Here is an 18,007-nt window from a genome sequence, read left to right as displayed (position 1 = left end):
TGCAGGAAGCAACATGGCCAACTCATGCCAATTCTGCCCTTGAGCTCCTGTTCAAAAGACATGCGTACTTGATACTCATATGTCCCAATCAGATGTATCACAGAACGATCTATATATGCTGCCCACTTCTTAAACATCATCTGTCATGCACGTATCCACAACCTCTCAGTCCAAAATCGCTCTTTGTTCAAGACTAAAATAAACTGCCGGAAATTGCTAATTCTGCTGAAGTGTTGCTTGTCCGCAGGGAAAGGAAAAAAGGGTTGTGTTGCTTAAAGTACAAGTGTCATGAAGTCAGGTGACCTGGACTCCAAAACCACTAGTCTACATCACCATCTTTCTGTGTGATGCGGAACAAAAGACTATGCTCCTCTTGTACTTCTAGAAGTAGTTGTAACACTCAACTCTTCAGTCATTTGGAACCTTATGAGTCCATGGGTAAAAATGAAGAAATGAAGCTGGGAAAGTGAAAGAGAATGCAGTCCTGTGCTGCAGGTGGACGGAAATGCACTGAGTCACTGTTTCTGCCACATGGTGTAGGAGGACCTCTTGGTTTACTATTCAACACTACAATGCATCATCCGGGGCTGCTACTGCAGCAGGGCTAATAAAGGCAGGGCAGTTCTTCTCTGTTGCTCAACTTCTTCATTGTTCTATTTACTTATTTTATGCATTCATTTTAAGTAGCCTTTATTAACTTGAATATATACAAAACAAGGAGGAAGTAGGCTTCCCCACCTCCAGTCCTCCCACATAAAAAGAAGGGGAAGGAAGAAGTATGGCCACAAAAGTCGTAACTGGTAGGATTTGAAACTGAAGTCTGCCAAGTCCTACCATCTATGGATCAGTATTTTTCAGTATCTATTGAATCTTTTCATAAGTTACAGTAGAAGATGGTACAGAACTGAGGGCCAGATTTTATCATTTTAGATTAAATGTCAATTACAAGCCTACACCTGAAATGTTTTACCAGTCTTTTACTTCAAGAAACACTGGTGTATTGCTCTATGCAAAATCTTTCATTTTTCATTCAAACTACAATCTTAGAGTCAGAAGATTGTTTGGTACATCAAGGATTTGGGGGATTTATGTTACATAGATCTTTTCTTAGCATTCCTATCTGAAAGGAAATAAATGAAACAGACAGCATTTCCCAGAGTAGCAGGGGAAGGGGTGGAATGATCACAGAATCAATTTGCATCCGTGTTGTTGATGAATACTGCATTACAAGAAGCTAGATTATGTGAGTCCACAAGGAGCAGTCTTCTAACCATGGCCATTAGAATTTTCTGATGGAAAGCAGAAGAGGGCTGGGACATGATACTTGTTTATATTTCCCCTCCTTTGTAACTAGGTACAGAAACTCCATACCACTTTGCATCAGGAAACGCAACCGCACAGACAATTTGTTCCATACACACACTCAGGCCTTGCAGTTCTTAAGCAGCAATTAGCTTTTGGTAAGAGAGCAATACAGAGCCGAACATGGCTGGACACATGCCACTACTTGGGCATATCAAATTGAGCGATCTCTTTATTTTTATCCCTAATTGCAACTGAGTATCAGAACCAATTTTCTGAGGATATAGAACTTGGGGGGCGGGGGCTTAAGTGGTTCCAACTTCATCTGGATAAAAGTGTTATGCATATGAACGAGTATGGCATGTATGTACTAATCTGCATAATACATTTTTCATAACATGGTTAGGGATTTCTCTTATGAAATGAATTATGCTTCCTTGTTATGAAATCTGGGCATTGCCATTTCAAAATTCTGATCAGTTTACAACATGCACTGTGTAAGAAAAACAGTTACAGAACACCGTGAGAACTACCGTAAAAATTACATGGGTGGAGCGATATCATGCCACTGATTACCAATGCAAAATGTGTCTCTTTCCATCACATATCTAGTAAATGACCATCTGGTTTATTTATTTTAAAACATTCTTTCAAGTATCAACTGTTTCTTAAGTGATTTTCCAGCCTACCATAAGGAAATTAAAAACTGCCTTGTTTTTATCACATGAGGAAATGAAGGCTAAGGTGGAACTTCTAAGCATTGTTAAAAGTACTTTTTTCACCTTATCCCTCTGACGCAGTAGTTTTATGCCTATATCAAATACAGCATGTTTGTACAGCTCATTTAAACATTTTTAGATTTATGTGTTTCAACACAAATCACGAAGAGTTTTATTCACCATTCACTTTTGATAGTAGGGTAAACATCTGCATTAAAACTTCTGCTTGCCTTGACTTGATTAACTAGAAAAAAAGCCTCTTGTCTGTGCACTTGATAGTCAATAACCACCTTCCCTAACCTAGTTAGATATCAACACCCATTAGCTCCAGATGACATGGCCAATGGTCAGGGATGCTAGGAGTTGTAGTCCACAACATCTGAAGGCCAATATATTGGGGAAGGCTGATTTACAGCAACTAGAGTGTGAACCTTGTTCAGTACTAAGAGAAAAATATTATGAATTGGGGTAATATTGCTAATGGGAATATTTAGTCCAAGCACCTATAATTTGCTTTCATTCATATACTGTGGTCATTACGATGTTTTGGAACCCCTCGTCTTTGCAACTGCAGGCTGCACAAAGTTTACTAAGGCCATGAAACACACTGATTATATTTGGATCTGAGCATTGCAAGTTGTGCAGAACTGATTTCTTTCCAAGTAATGAACTTTGCCTATAATTTACTTGAGCCTTCTGGTTCATATAAACATGCTCCATTTTATTTTGTGCCGTTCTTTTTTCTTTTTCTTTTGGCAAGTCTAAGTGATGCACTATCTGTCTTAGCATCTAATGATAGGTTGCTTCCGTTAATCAAAATCAACGGGAAGCCCATGAGTGAAAATATGCCTGTAAATACCAATCTTGATGCCTCTCACACTCCCTAATCCTCCTGATTAGTTTATTTTATTTTTAAACATTTAAAAGCATTGACAATGATCATGAACATCCAGGAGGCTGACCTGCTTTGAAGCAATGTGCTTATAACACTCGTTCATAATTCCAAATGCATCAATGATGCCCTAAAGGTAGTGGAGCCTTGGAGAAAAACTTATCAATTAATCAATACAGGTGCAATCCTATTTCATTCCATGAATGCGAGTTGAGTTCTGCTATTAACTTTATTAGGTGAGATGGTAAGATCGGAGGAAGACAAACTAATTACTCCAGATATTACCCACATTTTCTCAGTGTTCAATATATATAATTTTCAAACGCATGATTATGTACAAGAGATGAAACAAGGATGGAGAGATGAACAAAAATGGTTACTTAGAATACCACCGATAATTCCTCAGTACTCTGAACTGAATACTCATGGATCACTGCCCCTTCATGGGTCACTGCCTTGTCGTGGCAAAGGGGCCTGCGTATGCCATGCAGGGCCACCCAAGACAGACAGGTCACAGCAGAGAGCTCTGACAAAACGTGAACCACTGGAGAAGGAAATGGCAACCCACTCCAGTATCTTTGCCAGGAAAACGCCATGGACAGTACCAAAAGGCAGAAAGATATGACGCCGGAAGATGAGCCCCTCAGGTCAGAAGGTGTCCAATATGCTACTGGGGAAGAGCAGAGGGCTAGTACTAGTAGCCCCAAGGACACTCAGTTGCAGATGTATCTGGTGGTGAAAGGAAAATCCGATGCTGCAAAGATCTATACTCCATAGGAACCTGGAATGTAAGATCCATGAATCAAGGCAAGCTGGATGTGGTCAGACGAGATGACAAGACTGAACATCGGCATCTTAGGAATCAGTGAACTACAATGGACAGGAATGGGGGAATTTAATTCAGATGACCATCAGGTATACTACTGCGAGCAAGAATCCCTCAGAAGAAATGGAGTAGCCTTCATAGTCAATAAAAGAGTAGGAAAAGCAGTACTGGGATACAATCTCCAAAATGACAGGATGATCTCAGTTTGAATCCAAGGCAAACCATTCAACATCACAGTAGTCCAAGTCTATGCCCCAATCACTGGTGCTGAAGAGGCTGAAGTTGACCAGTTCTATGAAGGCCTACAACACCTTCTAGAATTACCACCCAAAAATGATGTCCTTATCATCCTGGGGGATTGGAATGGTAAAGTAGGAAGCCAAAAGATAACAAGAGTGCAAAAGTTGGCTTGAAACTCAACATTAAGAAAACTAAGATCATGGCATCTGGTTCTCTCACTTCCTGGCAAATAGATGGGGAAGAAATGGAGGTAGTGACAGATTTTATTTTCCTGGGCTCCAAGATCACCACAGATGGGGACTGCAGTCAAGAAATTAAAAGACGCTTGCTCCTGGGGAGGAAAGCTATGGCAAATCTAGACAGCATACTAAAAAGCAGAGACATCACTCTGCCAACAAAAGTGTGTATAGTCAAGGCTATGGTCCTCCCAGTTGCAAAGTATGGCTGTGAAAGCTGGACCATAAGGAAGGCTGAGCGCCGAAGAATTGAGGCCTTTGAATTATGGTGCTGGAGGAGACTCCTGCGAGTCCCTTGGACAGCAAGGTGATCAAACCGGTCAGTCCTAGAGGAGATCAACCCTGATTGCTCTTTAGAAGGCCAGATACTGAAGATGAAACTCAAATACTTTGGCCACCTAATGAGAAGGAAGGACTCCCTGAAGAAGAGCCTAATGCTGGGAACAACAGATGGCAAAAGAAGAAGGGGGCGGCAGAGAATGAGGTGGTTAGATGGAGTCACTGAAGCAGTTGGTGTGAGCTTAAGTGGACTCCGGGGGATGGTAGAGCACAGGAAGGCCTGGAAGAATGTTGTCCATGGGGTCGCGATGGGTCGGACATGGCTTCCGGACTAACAACAACAACACTCTGGTACAGGTACATCTGAGCTACAAAAGCTCCCTACATGAGCCAGTTTGCATAAAGAATATGCTTACCTCTCAAACACTGCACAATCAACACCTTTTGCCTTTATTTTTAACTCCGTCCAGTGTCAGTTTAGGTTTTCAGCAAAAAAATTAAAAAAAAAAAACCCTGAATCTATCCTTGGTAATTCATCCATTTGGCAATGCAGCAGTTACAGAATTGTGGTTGAATAGGTTCCTGGTGTCACAGACCTGAACCTACTTAACATTTCTTATTTTACCAGCAACATGCAAGGCAGCAAACAATCACTTCTAGCAAGACAAGTAGGGCTGCTGCCTTGCATTCTTGCCAAGACAAAAGGGAAAGCAGAGGCAGTTAAATCAATACATGCGAATGGCACAGCCGTAATTTAATTAACATGAGAGTAGTCTGAGTGCTGTTATACATTAAAATATTAGCCATCAAATGCAACCTGTTTAAAGATATTTAAGCCTTTGCACTTCACTCAGCGCTGCATTTACATTAAGTGCCATCCTTGCAGATGGCATACAGTGCTTTACAAAAGGTAACAAAGATTTTGTGACAACTTACTGATGTTACCAGAGATTTAAGACATGTAGTGTGCTTAAAATGCTTTAGCGTGTGCAAAGAACTAATTCTATTCACATAGAAGAAAGACTGAGAGCAAAATAGAATTTTCTGCCAACTTATTTTATCCAAGTGACTTCAGGACTGATAAAAACAAAGATACTTTGCTGACACTCCCGGAACTGAGTTCAATTAGCTAATTTAATGTATCAGAATCTATACTGATGCTCATGCAAGCCCTTTTAATACCACACTTGGTTAGTGAAATCAATATACAGTGCTCTTAGAACCATTTAAAAACATGCCCTCAAAAGACCATTGAATATGTTTAAATCATATTTCTAAATGCAAGGTAATTATAAATAAAAATAAAATGGTTTGGGATGAATCAGCACAACTTTAGTATGTACAGAAGCAATATCCAAGAATGCAAACTTTTGCAATGCAATTGAAATGGTGAATTTGCAGTTCCCAGCAATAAAAGGAGGCTACATCTTAAACTAGATCAGGGGTCTCAGACTCACGGCCCGCAGGCCAATTGTGGCCCGTGGGACAATATTTTGTGGCCCTCACTTGATATCAAAGTTTAGTGATAGTGCGGCCCACACGTTTTTCTCACACGCACCTGCGTGAGTCGTTACTCTGGGTGCAATGTTCCCTCTAAGCTGCCCGCCGGAAAGGGGAGGCACGGGGGAGGGGCCCTGCGGCCTTCAAAGCGCTGGTGGCGACCGGGTCGGCCTCCGGGAGCGACATGGGATGAGCGGCCCACCACCACCACGGTGAATACTTGATGCGGCCCAGCCTCACCCAGCCTCTACTTCCAGCGGCCCCCAGGTAAGTTGAGTTCGAGACCCCTGAACTAGACAGAACACCAGGTTTGGAGTTCATTCCATTCTTTTTAAGGATATTTTAATTGTGGAGTAGGTTCGGGACAAGTTTGTGTGCCCCCTTTATGCTGTAGCTACTCCTGACTTAAATCTCCACACTTCACAAAAATTTATACAAGGTTGGATCCAGCACTGCAACCACAGAAGTCCACTTATGCAATGGGACTTCGGTTCAAGTGATGCTACTTTACTGTTCAGCCCTACCCCTGCAGCCACCCAGGAACAACAGTTCACATCATGAAGTAGGAACTGCTACTCACTGCAGGATCTTTCATCATTTTGGATTCAGAAATTCTCCAGTATCTTTGGAAAAAATGCACAGATTTAATTATTTCTGAAATTACAGCTATAAACCATGCAAGAACACAGACCAGGGATGCATGCACATGACAGAAAAATACCTGGCTTGTGCTTTGTATTTAGTATGCATATAGAATTATCTAAGTGCTACCACGTTGTCTGTCCCTGCCACATATACAAAAAATGTCCTCAGCTTCTGATGTAAACAAAGCAGCTGACTGACAACTAGGACTGTGACTCTGCCCAAGGATCAAGTTGTCTGGGATCATGGTCATGTAGCAAACCAACAAAAATACATGTTGATGTTTTCTAATGCATTTGATTGACTTAACTATTGTTTCCTCTGTGTAAAAAACCCTGACAAGATTAAACCTTTATTCCTTCTACCATGCTGACAAGTACCATGGTAAATGATTGGTTATTTGTCCACTGTTTGACTAAGAGCAGTGAAACAGAAGGTGCCCCAAACAGTGCTGCACAAATCATCTTCACACAACAACTACGTTTCATGGAGTCCTCCAGACCTGTCCTGTAGTAAGTGCAGTTTGGATGGCAATGTTAGGCCTTGCTCAAGGCCGAATTTCATCTACACTTCTCCATCTTGCTTTTAACTTGCCAGTGCTAATCAGCAAACACAGTTCAGTAGCAGAAACAATACTTTCTAGTAAAATAGCAGGTTTGGATTTAACCCTACTCCGTTTGGAGTTAATTAAGCAATTAGATCTGAACATAAGCTATAAGAAGTCTATTTCAAAAAGACAATGCAGGGATGGATTCCAATCAGCAACCCGTGCACAAATCCTGCTAGGCAGTTTCACATAAAGTGTTAGAGGGCTTCCAAAGACACATTATGGCTATTAATATGTCTTAATATGACTATATCATTAGATATTAATATCTAAATATTCTTTTGTCATAGCTCTGTTCATCTAAGTAGGAGCCACTGAACTCAATGGGATCTACTTCTGAGCAGAATTGTAAATACATTTGTTCAAATGGCAGGCAGAACAGATTAGACTCACAAGTCACATTTGTAATATGCAAAGATAAGCTAACCACTGTGTGATAGTTAGACTTACAAGAAAGTGTTCATACTTTGGATTACGTGGTATAAACATCCAGTCATAAGTGGGAACAGGAGACAGATTTATGGCCCCATCATTGGCATAGGTTTCTGGGATACAAATAGCAACAGCAGAGCGGCAACTGAGTAGTACATAGCTTGCATGAAATAATGTATGGATTCACTCCAAATCTATAGCTTGTATAGAAAGGTCACCTGTTTGGGGAGCACTGACTGCTAGGCCCAATTACAGTCTAGTAACGCAGAAAGCATTTTCTATACAGATTTATGTTCTTTTTGACTAAAATCAGACTATTACTCCAGAACACGCCCAAGTTGTTTTATATTTTTGACTCTTCCATAGCACAGATCACTTAGTAGAGTCACCTGGCTGCAGCCAAAAGCACAATTCACAAATACATTAAAGCTGAAGGAATGAATAATTGATATTCTACACCAGGAGTGGACCGATGTTCGTATGGCAGGAGAACTAGAGTCAAATGCAAAATGCAGCCTGTGGCAAGTAGACAATCCCTGGGAACAAAAGGAACAAGATGCCATGATCATTTGTGATCAATACCAAAACCCACAAGGCCTTTCACATAGAAATCCACTCCTCATTCTCTCCTTACCAATTACCCTTTTCCAGCAATTTATTTTAGGAAAGGAAAGTCTTATTCCTATAGCCCTTAGACAATGTTTAGAGGGCCACAGGATTTTTTGAATTCCTAGACTGAAAGGCAAACAAGAACTCCTGCCTCACAGCAAGGGATCTGCACTCAGATTCTCCTCCCACTTTTGCAGCCAGGGTGGAAAGAACCACACTAGTTGACTTGTCAGATCGTTAACAGCAACTTCAGTGAAAGTGGTTAGGAGGCATTCTAAGAGGTGGGAGCACTAAGGTACAATGCATCTTGGTGGCTCTCAGCCTCATTCCTTCCCTCTCTAAAGTGCCCCAGTGGGAAAGCAGAAATTGGCCATCAAGCTGCTTTGCAGAGTGCAGAAGTAACCTGCACAAACCTCCTGATACAGAGGACTACAGACATTCCTTTGGACTGCACCCTTTGTTTATTATTGTTAGACAAATAGATGTCAGAAATCCTTGTTGACCATCTGGAAATCACTCCAAAACTCACCAGAAGATCCTGTTCTGTTTTCTGAACACTCTGATGATTCCATGATTTTCCATGATTACTCTACTGAATCTATGATTTTGGGTAGCTCATTATTATAACTATCCTTCAAATGCAAAAGTTGTCTACAACTTTTCAACTATCACAAGCAATACATCACTGAGATGTACATTGCTAAAGTAAAGGATCATGAAACATAAAGGTGTTAACGCTTGCATTTAAAGTCCTAAATGGCTTGGGGTTAGGTTTCTAAAGGGGGGCCTCTTCCCATATGTACCTACTCAGCCCCTTAGATCATCATTAGAGGCTCTTCTGAAGGAACCCCCTCCTCAGGAAATAAGGAGGGTGGCTACAAGAGCCTTTTCAGTAGTGGCCCCCCAACTCTGGAATCAGCTCCCTAGTGAGGGTCACCTGGCACCCTCTTTGTATTGTTTTTCAGTGCCAGACAAAGTCCTTTTTATTTTCCTGGTATTTTAATTGTTAAAATGATTTTAATGGTTTCAAAATCTTATATCTGACTATAGACTGTGCTTATACCTTTCATGTTAACATTGTTTGTGTGAAGTTCAACACTGGCGTGGTTTTGCTTGTTAGGTTATGAGATTTTAATATTGTTGTATTAGCGTTTTAATGTATATTGTCATTTTATCTGAGAATATATCTTTTTTTGTAACTGGTCCAGGGAGCCTTATGGCTAATGGGGCAGGATAAAAATCTAATAAATAAATCATCTTGATTCACAAAACTAAGATGCAATTCAGTATCCATTCTAATAGAAATACATACACAGGAAAATACCATAATTTAGATATTTTGAATGTGACTGACAGTTGACACTTGCAAGTTTTAATCTGAATTTCAAAGATAACTAATTTCTGACAAAGATGATTTGGCAGTATCCTGAGGGTAGGGATTAACTAAATTATTCTGCCTTGATCTTACTGATGTATGAATCAATGGCTGCTCCTTAGCAGCTGTTTAGATGCTCAGAGCACTAGTAGGTATGAGGGGTTTTTATTAAAGGACAGAGAAAAACATGTCTGCATTCAGGCAAAAGACAAAAGTGCTCTACTTTTGTCCCAGAATGTAGGTTCTGAAAATATTTAGCCTTAGCAAAATATAACTATTACTTTCAGTGAGCAAGGTATTAATACTACTGAGTCATAACACAAGAGCTTTGTTATGAGCGAGGAATTCTGAGATATGTGGAAGCCAAGATACGTTGGCAAACTGCTTCTCCAAGCTACTGAGCTTTATTTTGTTAACAGTACTAGTAAATAATGGAACTAGTAGGAGATGCATTAATGGCCACCAAAAGATACTTTCCATGAACTGTGAGAGAAACGCCATCCTGTCTACTGAGGTCAGCATTTTAAAAAAAAGAAACTAGTACGAAGTGCAGTATTTACAAAAAAATAGGAGGGTGGGTACTCGGAGGAGGGCGTTCTCTGCGGTGGCACCTCATCTATGGAATGCGCTCCCCAGAGAGGTCTGCCTGGCGCCGTCGTTATTTGTTTTTCGGTGCCAGGCGAAGACCTTTTTATTTAAGCGTCATTTTAATTCTTAATATTATTTGATTTTATCTGGCCAGGGCGACTTATTTTATTTTATATTGTTATTTTTGTATTTTAACTTAATGTTTGTATTTTACAAACATTTTAACTTAATGTTATGTTAAGTTAATGTTTTAACTTAATGTTTGTATTTTAACTTGATGTTGTGAGCCGCCCAGAGGCTTCGGCGAATGGGGAGGCATAGAAATGTTTTAATAAATAAATAAATAAAATGTTAAGGCCATTATGAGGAAAATATCTATAAAATCTTTCACAAGAATGAGGATTTGTTTATTGTTTACTGGAAAAATATTAAAATAAAACCCAGCTAGAATATTGGGACCGGATTCAAATTCACATTGCAATAACTGTGCCGGTAGACATGGACTGGGGAGTGAAAATTCCTCCAAGTCTGGGAAGGAACAGGTCCCCACACCTCACCTGCAGGCATTCAGCTGGTCTAGGGAACACAGGCAGGCCCGGGACATGCAGCTCTCTCCAGCTCTTGCTACCACCTGCCAGCACCTGCTTCCTGCAGTGACTACCTCACTCTCTCTAATGGTAAGGGCTCACCTTGCCTAACAAGGACTGACATGGCAAAGCTCTGATCCCATAAACCTTTCTAGAGACTTGAGCCCACAGAGACCTACCACATATCCTTCCAAGCAGATGTGCTTAGGAACAAGTGATACAACTCTTATTATAAGATTGGCTTGCTAATTAGCTGCGATATTGCTAATGAATTGTTAGCATGACTGGTTTGTCTGGTAATAATGAAGCATTCCTATATACTGCAAACAATAATGATGTAATAACTACAACTGGCAAGCAGCCAATACCATTTCATAATGTGAAACCGTCTGGATTTGAGTTTAGCATCGACACTGTTTTTTGTTCCATAGATGGCTGGTCATGTTCATTCCCAGAAGTTGCTTCTGTTCAAAGGGTCAGTGTTGGACCTCAATTGCACACTGAAAGCTCTCAGTAAAACTACAAAAACTGATATTAGTAGGAAAAGGATTGTCCTAAGAGGTCAGTGGTTCTGTTCTACATTTGTTATGTTTTCAAACAGAAAGTATCTTTTAGCACACACCTGAAAACAAACTAGGGACCCATGTTAATGGCAGATGCCTAATAATCAACAAGGGATGCTTTGTGCCCACAGGTACCCTGTCACCTGCCTCTAATGTAGTCAGAGGCACAGGTAACTTGACAGAGCAAAACTACCAATCCCAGAAGTCATGTGACTGTATCCCAGAGTTCTCCACTCTAATTTCCTATCATTTCCCAGAATTCCCTACTGCTTGTGGCTATTATCACAATGGAATCAATGGCTGCCTTTTAGTAGGGAAATTGATGTTTTTCTATGGATAGTGGCAGCCTGGGAAAAAACAGAGACAAGGTGAATAAATGGCATTACCACTTAATTCTGGTCCTGTTTCTATGTCTTTAACAGCAACGTGACAGAATGAAATTAATCAGTGGAAACTTTTCCTAAAAGTGAGATAAAACAGTGGAAAGAACTTCCTCTGCTTAATTTCCTGGTATCAGGGTGTGATGAAAAAGATTGGAGCAGAGCCAGAAATCAGCAAGTTGGGGTGTACCCTCCTGTTAATAACTTTCGTTTTTTACTGAAACCTGCAACAGCAGTTGCAACATGTCACACTGAATGTTTGGCAATTTGAAAAAGGCAGAACAAAACAACTGAAAAACATGTAAGGTTACAATAACAGTATAAACAAACTGTATTTTTTTTACTCACACACATCCAAACTAATTAAGACAATACACCAACTGTTCCCAACCTGGTGACCTCCAGATATTTTGCTCTTAAACTCCTATCAACCTCTGTCAGTACACCCGGTGGTCAGGAATGCTGGGAGTTGTCCCAAAATATCTGAAGGGCAACATGTTGGGAAAGGCTGACTATCCTGACCGTTGTAACACAAGATTGAAGGGGGCAAATGTGTTCATTAAATGGCAAGGTTATTGTGGGCCAAATTACATTTTTCTTATTTTGAGTCAGTCCTTGAAAGGGAATGGAAATCCTTAAAAGGGAAAGCGTAAGAGGAGCTAGTAAAATATTAAAATCTATTTTCTCTCTAATGGCTGGATGAGCAATTTAGTGCATGAACTAGAACTCAGTGGAGGGGCACGTGCTTTGCATACAAGATTGCTGGCATCTCCAGGAAGAGCTGGGAAAGTTCTACAATCTTGGAGGCTGTCAGCTACTCTTGACAACATGGCACTGCCTGGGCCCCCACCCTGGGGCACTTCCTTCCATTCCCCTCCCCTCCTACTGCACTACTGAACTTCACACAGAAAAACCTGTTTTTAAAAATTGTGCTTTGCTGCCATATTTTGACAGCAGACAACTCCAGACTGCAGGGGGAAAAGTCCTGCATCTCCTGAGAACAAGCAAATGTTGACCTTTTCACCATTCTGTAGCAGCACACTGCAAGAAACTCTGGAGCAAATCACCTTTTTTTTTTTTTTTAAGGCGCCACCAAATCACACAGGGTGGCAACAACAGTATAGCTAACAAGGGAAATCCAGTGGAACAAAACTGGCCCGCAGATGTCTCAAAGTTCCCCACCCCAAGCAAGAAAAACCAACCTCTCTCACAAAGTATAAGGTAGTATCATGTGATTCTATTTACAAGTGGCACAGGGTCCAGTGGCACTGGTGAACAGCCCTTTTCTGTTGCCTGCACAAGTGACAGTGATTTTCACAGGGCTTTCTGTGAGGCAGTGAATCTGGGTAAGGTTGAATAACAATCTCTTTGATTAGTCCTACATCCGTTGTAATTATATGCCTGATCAAAGAGAATATCCTAGTATACTCCTTCTGCTTTAAAACCAGCTCTGGAAAGAACATAGCAGCAGTCAGAATGAACAACCATCACCCAAGGCACAGGTTTAAATGTCCTTCCTCCTGTAGCTAATGAATGCATTGGGTGGAAATCTGCATTTCTCCTCACACTTCAATTGCTATCTTTGGATCACTTGTAATGCATGGTACATGGGACTGCCCTTGAAGACCGCCCAGAAAGTTCTATGGTTCAGAATGTCACATGGTTACTTGGGCCATTTTTGGTGGATTGCATTATGCCTGTTTTATATTGGCTTCACTGGGTACCAGTTGATTTCCAGATACTTTAAGATGTGGGCTTTGGCCTTTAAAGAGTCTGGGGCCAAGTTATCCAAGGAATCAGCACCTTTAACTAGTAATTTGAGAACTGTGCTCAACTTCTGAGGTCTTTTTTGCTCTTCCTCCACCGGCTAAAGCTTGGCCGGTACAGAAGAGGAAAAGGACCTTTTCAGTAGTGATGCTCAGATAATTAACAATTCATATTTAGAAGTGCATCTGTCTCTTTCATGGTCTCACATTTTTAGTCTGGGCCTGCTAAAGGCTTTTACTTTTACTGCTTCTATGGTTTTATTGCGTGCTGTCTACTATTTTACTGTATTTTATTTCTTTTTCACTTTTTAATTATCGTAAGTCACATAGATTCTATAATGTAGTGCAAAAGGGGGCATGCATTTTACTTATTTATATATATGGTTTAACACATATAAATGACATACAAATTTTGTTGCTCAGCAAATATGTGTGTAAAAATTATTCCTATGGCATCTGAATTGTTTCATAAGAGTTTTCCTATACAGAGTTTTTAAAGGATCAAATTGTGCCGAGTTGTCTGTTGCTTAGTAAATTCTAGTTTGCACCTATCATTGCTATAACCCTGAAGGCCAAATTCAAGGGCCAAAACAAAGCCAAAATAGAACAAATATGTAGATTATTTTAGTGGAATGATCATATTGCCAGAAACTACGCCTTAGGAGACACATCACAACACTTTAGAATGGGAGGAAGTGCACAAAAATCAGGAAATTAACAAAAAGCAGTGGTTAGAAGTAGGGGGTGAGGCCAGGAAGAAGGGTATGGCTTTCTGAGGAAACCAGTTGAGCCAGGCTGGGACCCCAAGAAGTCTATATTTGACCCTGAGGCTGAGATTCCTCAACCCAGATCTAACTCTTATCTGAAATGGAATGCCATGTGCAATACGGCTGCACAAGCATCACTGGTACATACGGGCTGATGGGTGTTCATGGTCCTGCATCCTTGCTTTACATTCCTATACCATTTGGAGAACACTCCTTAGCTAAAATTTGGAATGCATCTTCTGAGTTGCTAGTAGACTGAAGGCTCCCCATTACGTCATTCCAGGAGAACAGGCAAATGCTTTACAATGCCAGTTCAGTGGTTAGAGCTGTCTTTTCCAACCTGGTTCTCTGAAGATGTGTCAGACTACAACTCCCATTAACCCCAGCCCTGATGGCTAAGCTGGCCAGGAATGATGGGCACTGTGGCATGAGACATCTTCAGGGCACCTGGTTAGGGAAGGCTGAGTTAGAGCAGTGATCCAACAAGGTTCAATTTACCACTCACCGATAAAGTACTGTACATGGCATGACGTTGGACCAATTCCTGTCTCAACCTAACCAAACTTGCAGGGTTGTTGCAATGATAACCAAGGAAGCAAAGAACCATGTATCTGAACTCAAGACAAAAAGTGGGTTATAAATCAAACGTATACACGTGGTGGGGAAGCAACACCAGGAAGGCTAAAACCTTCTTTGCTGCAGCAAAATGGCCTCAAAACCAATGCATACAAATGCACAAATATCAAAAGCTACTTGATACAGAGTCAGACCATGGATCTATCTAGTTAACTTACTGTCTCCATGGCCAGGCAGCAGCTCTTAGTTACAAGGTTTTAGCTAAAAACTGAAATAGGAACTTTTGTATGCTAGGCATGCCCTCTTTCCACTGAGCTATAGCCCTTCCAAACATAGCAATAGCTTCCCTAGCCTTAATATTAATGCAAAATTGGCTCTCTTCATGCTACACAATAGGCTTTCTACTGACAGCTGTTTAGACCAGGAAAAACGAATTATTACTTACTATAAATACTAATAACAAAAGAAGGGTTATCATCACACTGTCCAGATTTTTAACTGCATCTACCTGCCTCTTAAATCAGCAAAAATAAAACTGTATGAATATATTCAGATATAAAAGCCTATTTCAGGTATTCAACTAAATTAATGACTCACACTCAGATACGTTGCATTGCTGTTAGAACACACTTCTCAAAGGGTGTTTGGGAAGAATATAAAACATGTAATAGTCAATACAAACAAAAATACCCCCCATATTAAAACATATAAACTGACATTTTTATAATGAGTCAAAGTTAGAAATTACATTTATTTAAAACTGGGTAAGACCAATGACATCTCAAAATTCTCCCAGCATTCAGCTTTATCCCACAAAATATACATGATGGAACATAACAAAGAGGAAAGGCAATACATTCTAATACAATCTGGTTATTCTTCTTCTGCCAGCCAAAAACAGCGTAGACAACTGTTTTGGCCTACTTCTTCCATTACTGGTAGCCAACATAATCAATGAGAGAGCATGAGACTTGCAGGTCAAAGCATCTAGATGGCCAGAAGTTGCCCTGACCTGTATTAAACTCTCATACACGCCTGCTCTGACATACGCTGGCCTGAGCTTCTTGATGGTGGCATACAAATAAGATAACTAAGCAAGAGGAAGCATGAAATAATAGGGCTTCAAAGAAGCACCTGGCAATAAGGAAGTCAACCTTTTCCAGGGAGAAAACCTGGCACACGTTTGGAAAGGCCACGGGAGGCTAGTTCTCCCTGGACCACCAATGAAAACCTCATCAAAGGTTCTCTTAATTACTTCAACTTAAAGTTTTCCAGGACTTAGATTTGGCCAGTTTTCAGGGCCAACAGTGCCGAGTATGTGCAGAAAGCCTTCCTCCATCATGGCTTGACTGACCCCATTCAGAAGCTACATTGCAAGGTTAAGGAACAAGAACTTTAAGAGCAAGGATGACATTTGACGTCCTAAATGCCTCATGCTTTAGAAATTAAGCCTAGGCTAATTACAAAGGTGAACATGGGGCACTTTTGAGATGATCTTCCATACCCTGTCATCTCCAAATAATCTCAGGGCTTTTATTTGGGGCATGACTCCGTCTTAGAGGCTGGCTTTCACAGGAAGCAGAGCTATGTCATGGAGTATAAGCAGCAATAATAAACAAACTCGCGCGCCTTTCTTTTCCCCCACTAATAACCGGGTTCCACCCGTAAGGATATACAGATCCAGGGCATAAGGCTTCTAGTCAGACAAGAAGCCTGGGCACTTTCCTTTCGAAGAGATCTCCTCCTCTCCCCTCCCCGCACCACACACCTCCCCCACTGCTTCGAGGCAGGAGCAGTTCTGTCCCAGAGGCCGGCCACACTGGACTCACCCAGAGTTTTCACAGCGATCTGCCTGGTCAGAGGCGGCGGCAGGTTGATGCAGACCAAATCCACGTCCTGGTGCAGCAAGACTTCGTCGATTCGGCTGGTGTAGAAGGGGACGCTCATCTCCTTGGCCAGCTCCTCCGCCTCCTCCTGAGTGCGGCCCCACAGCGCCTTGACCGCGAACCCTTCATCCTTGAGCAGCGGGATGATGACCCGAGCGGTCAGGCTGGTGCCGAACACACCCACCCCGGGCAGCATGGCCGCTGCTGCCGCCGCCGCCGCCGCTGGCTGTCGTCCTTGCCCCTCCCTCCTCCTCACCTTTTCTCCTCCTCCAATCCGCCGTGCGCCGACCTGCCCTTCCCCTCTCTCGATGCCCCTTCTCTTCCTCCTCCTGCTGGCCCTCCTCCCTTTCACGCCGAGCCGCAGTCACAGGAGCAATGCGGAGTCACAAGGCAAAGGGCGCCGAGTCCCAGCTGGGAACTGCGGCGGCTGCACATAGCCCGCGGCACCCGATCCCTGCGGCAGCAACTGGCTGTGCTCCCGACGCCGGGCCTCTGCTGCCGCGTCCCCCGCCTCCTCAGCAAGCCGGTATCCTCCTCGGCTCCCGGCCGCTGAGTCTCCATAGTCGTATCATCTCTCTCTTTCGCATACACGGTGCCCGACTTAAGCTCCTACGTGATGCTGCCCCCGTCTTACACACGCGCACACGCTAAATAATGCTTTAATGTTGGAAGGAGAAAAGAGAAACCCGATCGCTTGCTTCAAAGGCTCAGCGCCCTCTGGAACGGCCCTACCCTTTGCTCATCGCCCTCGCAACGCAGTCCACAAAAGGACCCGGAGGGCAGCCAACAAGTGGCGCGGCGCTTGCGAGCAGCCGCCGCCGCCAGCCGGGTTTTAATCGTCATCTGCCATGTTCACCACAACACACTCCTGAGCATTGCGAGAAAAGGAGGAGTTTGGGTTGTCACCTCCTGGCTATGTCTGTGTATACATATTCCCTGCAACGCCCTTTTCGGTAGCTCTCCACATGTCATTGGCCGCCAAGCTCTCCCTTTTCCAGAGCTTGCTGGGGAGGCAGAGAGATAGAGGGGAGAAGAGGCGGCGGCGGCGGCGATGGCAGAAGCCTGCCTGCAAAGCGGCGAGACGAAGCTGAGCAGCGGCTTCTCTCGTCTCTACTGGATGGCGCACGGGCGGACGGGCGGGCGAGCGCGCTTCGGGCAGCGGCTAACCTCGGGGCACGCCCAGCGGAAAGGGCAGGAGGCTATCACGGCACACCGCGGGGGAAGCGCCAGCCTGT

General features: G+C 42.5%; 1 protein-coding gene across 2 annotated transcripts in view; it reads right to left on the bottom strand.

Annotated features, from left to right (window-relative positions):
* Positions 1 to 17,561, bottom strand: part of GFOD1 (glucose-fructose oxidoreductase domain containing 1) — a 63,006-nt gene extending 45,445 nt beyond the window's left edge. The window contains exons 1-2 of one of the 2 annotated variants that reach the window (XM_044432635.1): positions 17,029 to 17,561; positions 16,716 to 16,902 (exon numbers count right to left, since the gene is read on the bottom strand). In XM_044432635.1, coding sequence (XP_044288570.1) covers positions 16,716 to 16,833 — 118 coding nt within the window. In that variant the 5' untranslated portion in view covers positions 16,834 to 16,902; positions 17,029 to 17,561. Of the gene's footprint in view, positions 1 to 16,715; positions 16,969 to 17,028 lie in introns of those variants that run through there. The other variant, XM_044432634.1, reaches the window with a different exon arrangement.
* Between the last annotated feature and the right edge of the window lie 446 nt (positions 17,562 to 18,007).

The sequence above is a fragment of the Varanus komodoensis genome, unplaced genomic scaffold (assembly GCF_004798865.1).
Source record: "Varanus komodoensis strain SLA01 unplaced genomic scaffold, ASM479886v1 scaffold243, whole genome shotgun sequence".
Classification (NCBI taxonomy): Eukaryota; Metazoa; Chordata; class Lepidosauria; order Squamata; family Varanidae; genus Varanus; species Varanus komodoensis.
This window is presented reverse-complemented; position numbering and strand designations above follow the sequence as displayed.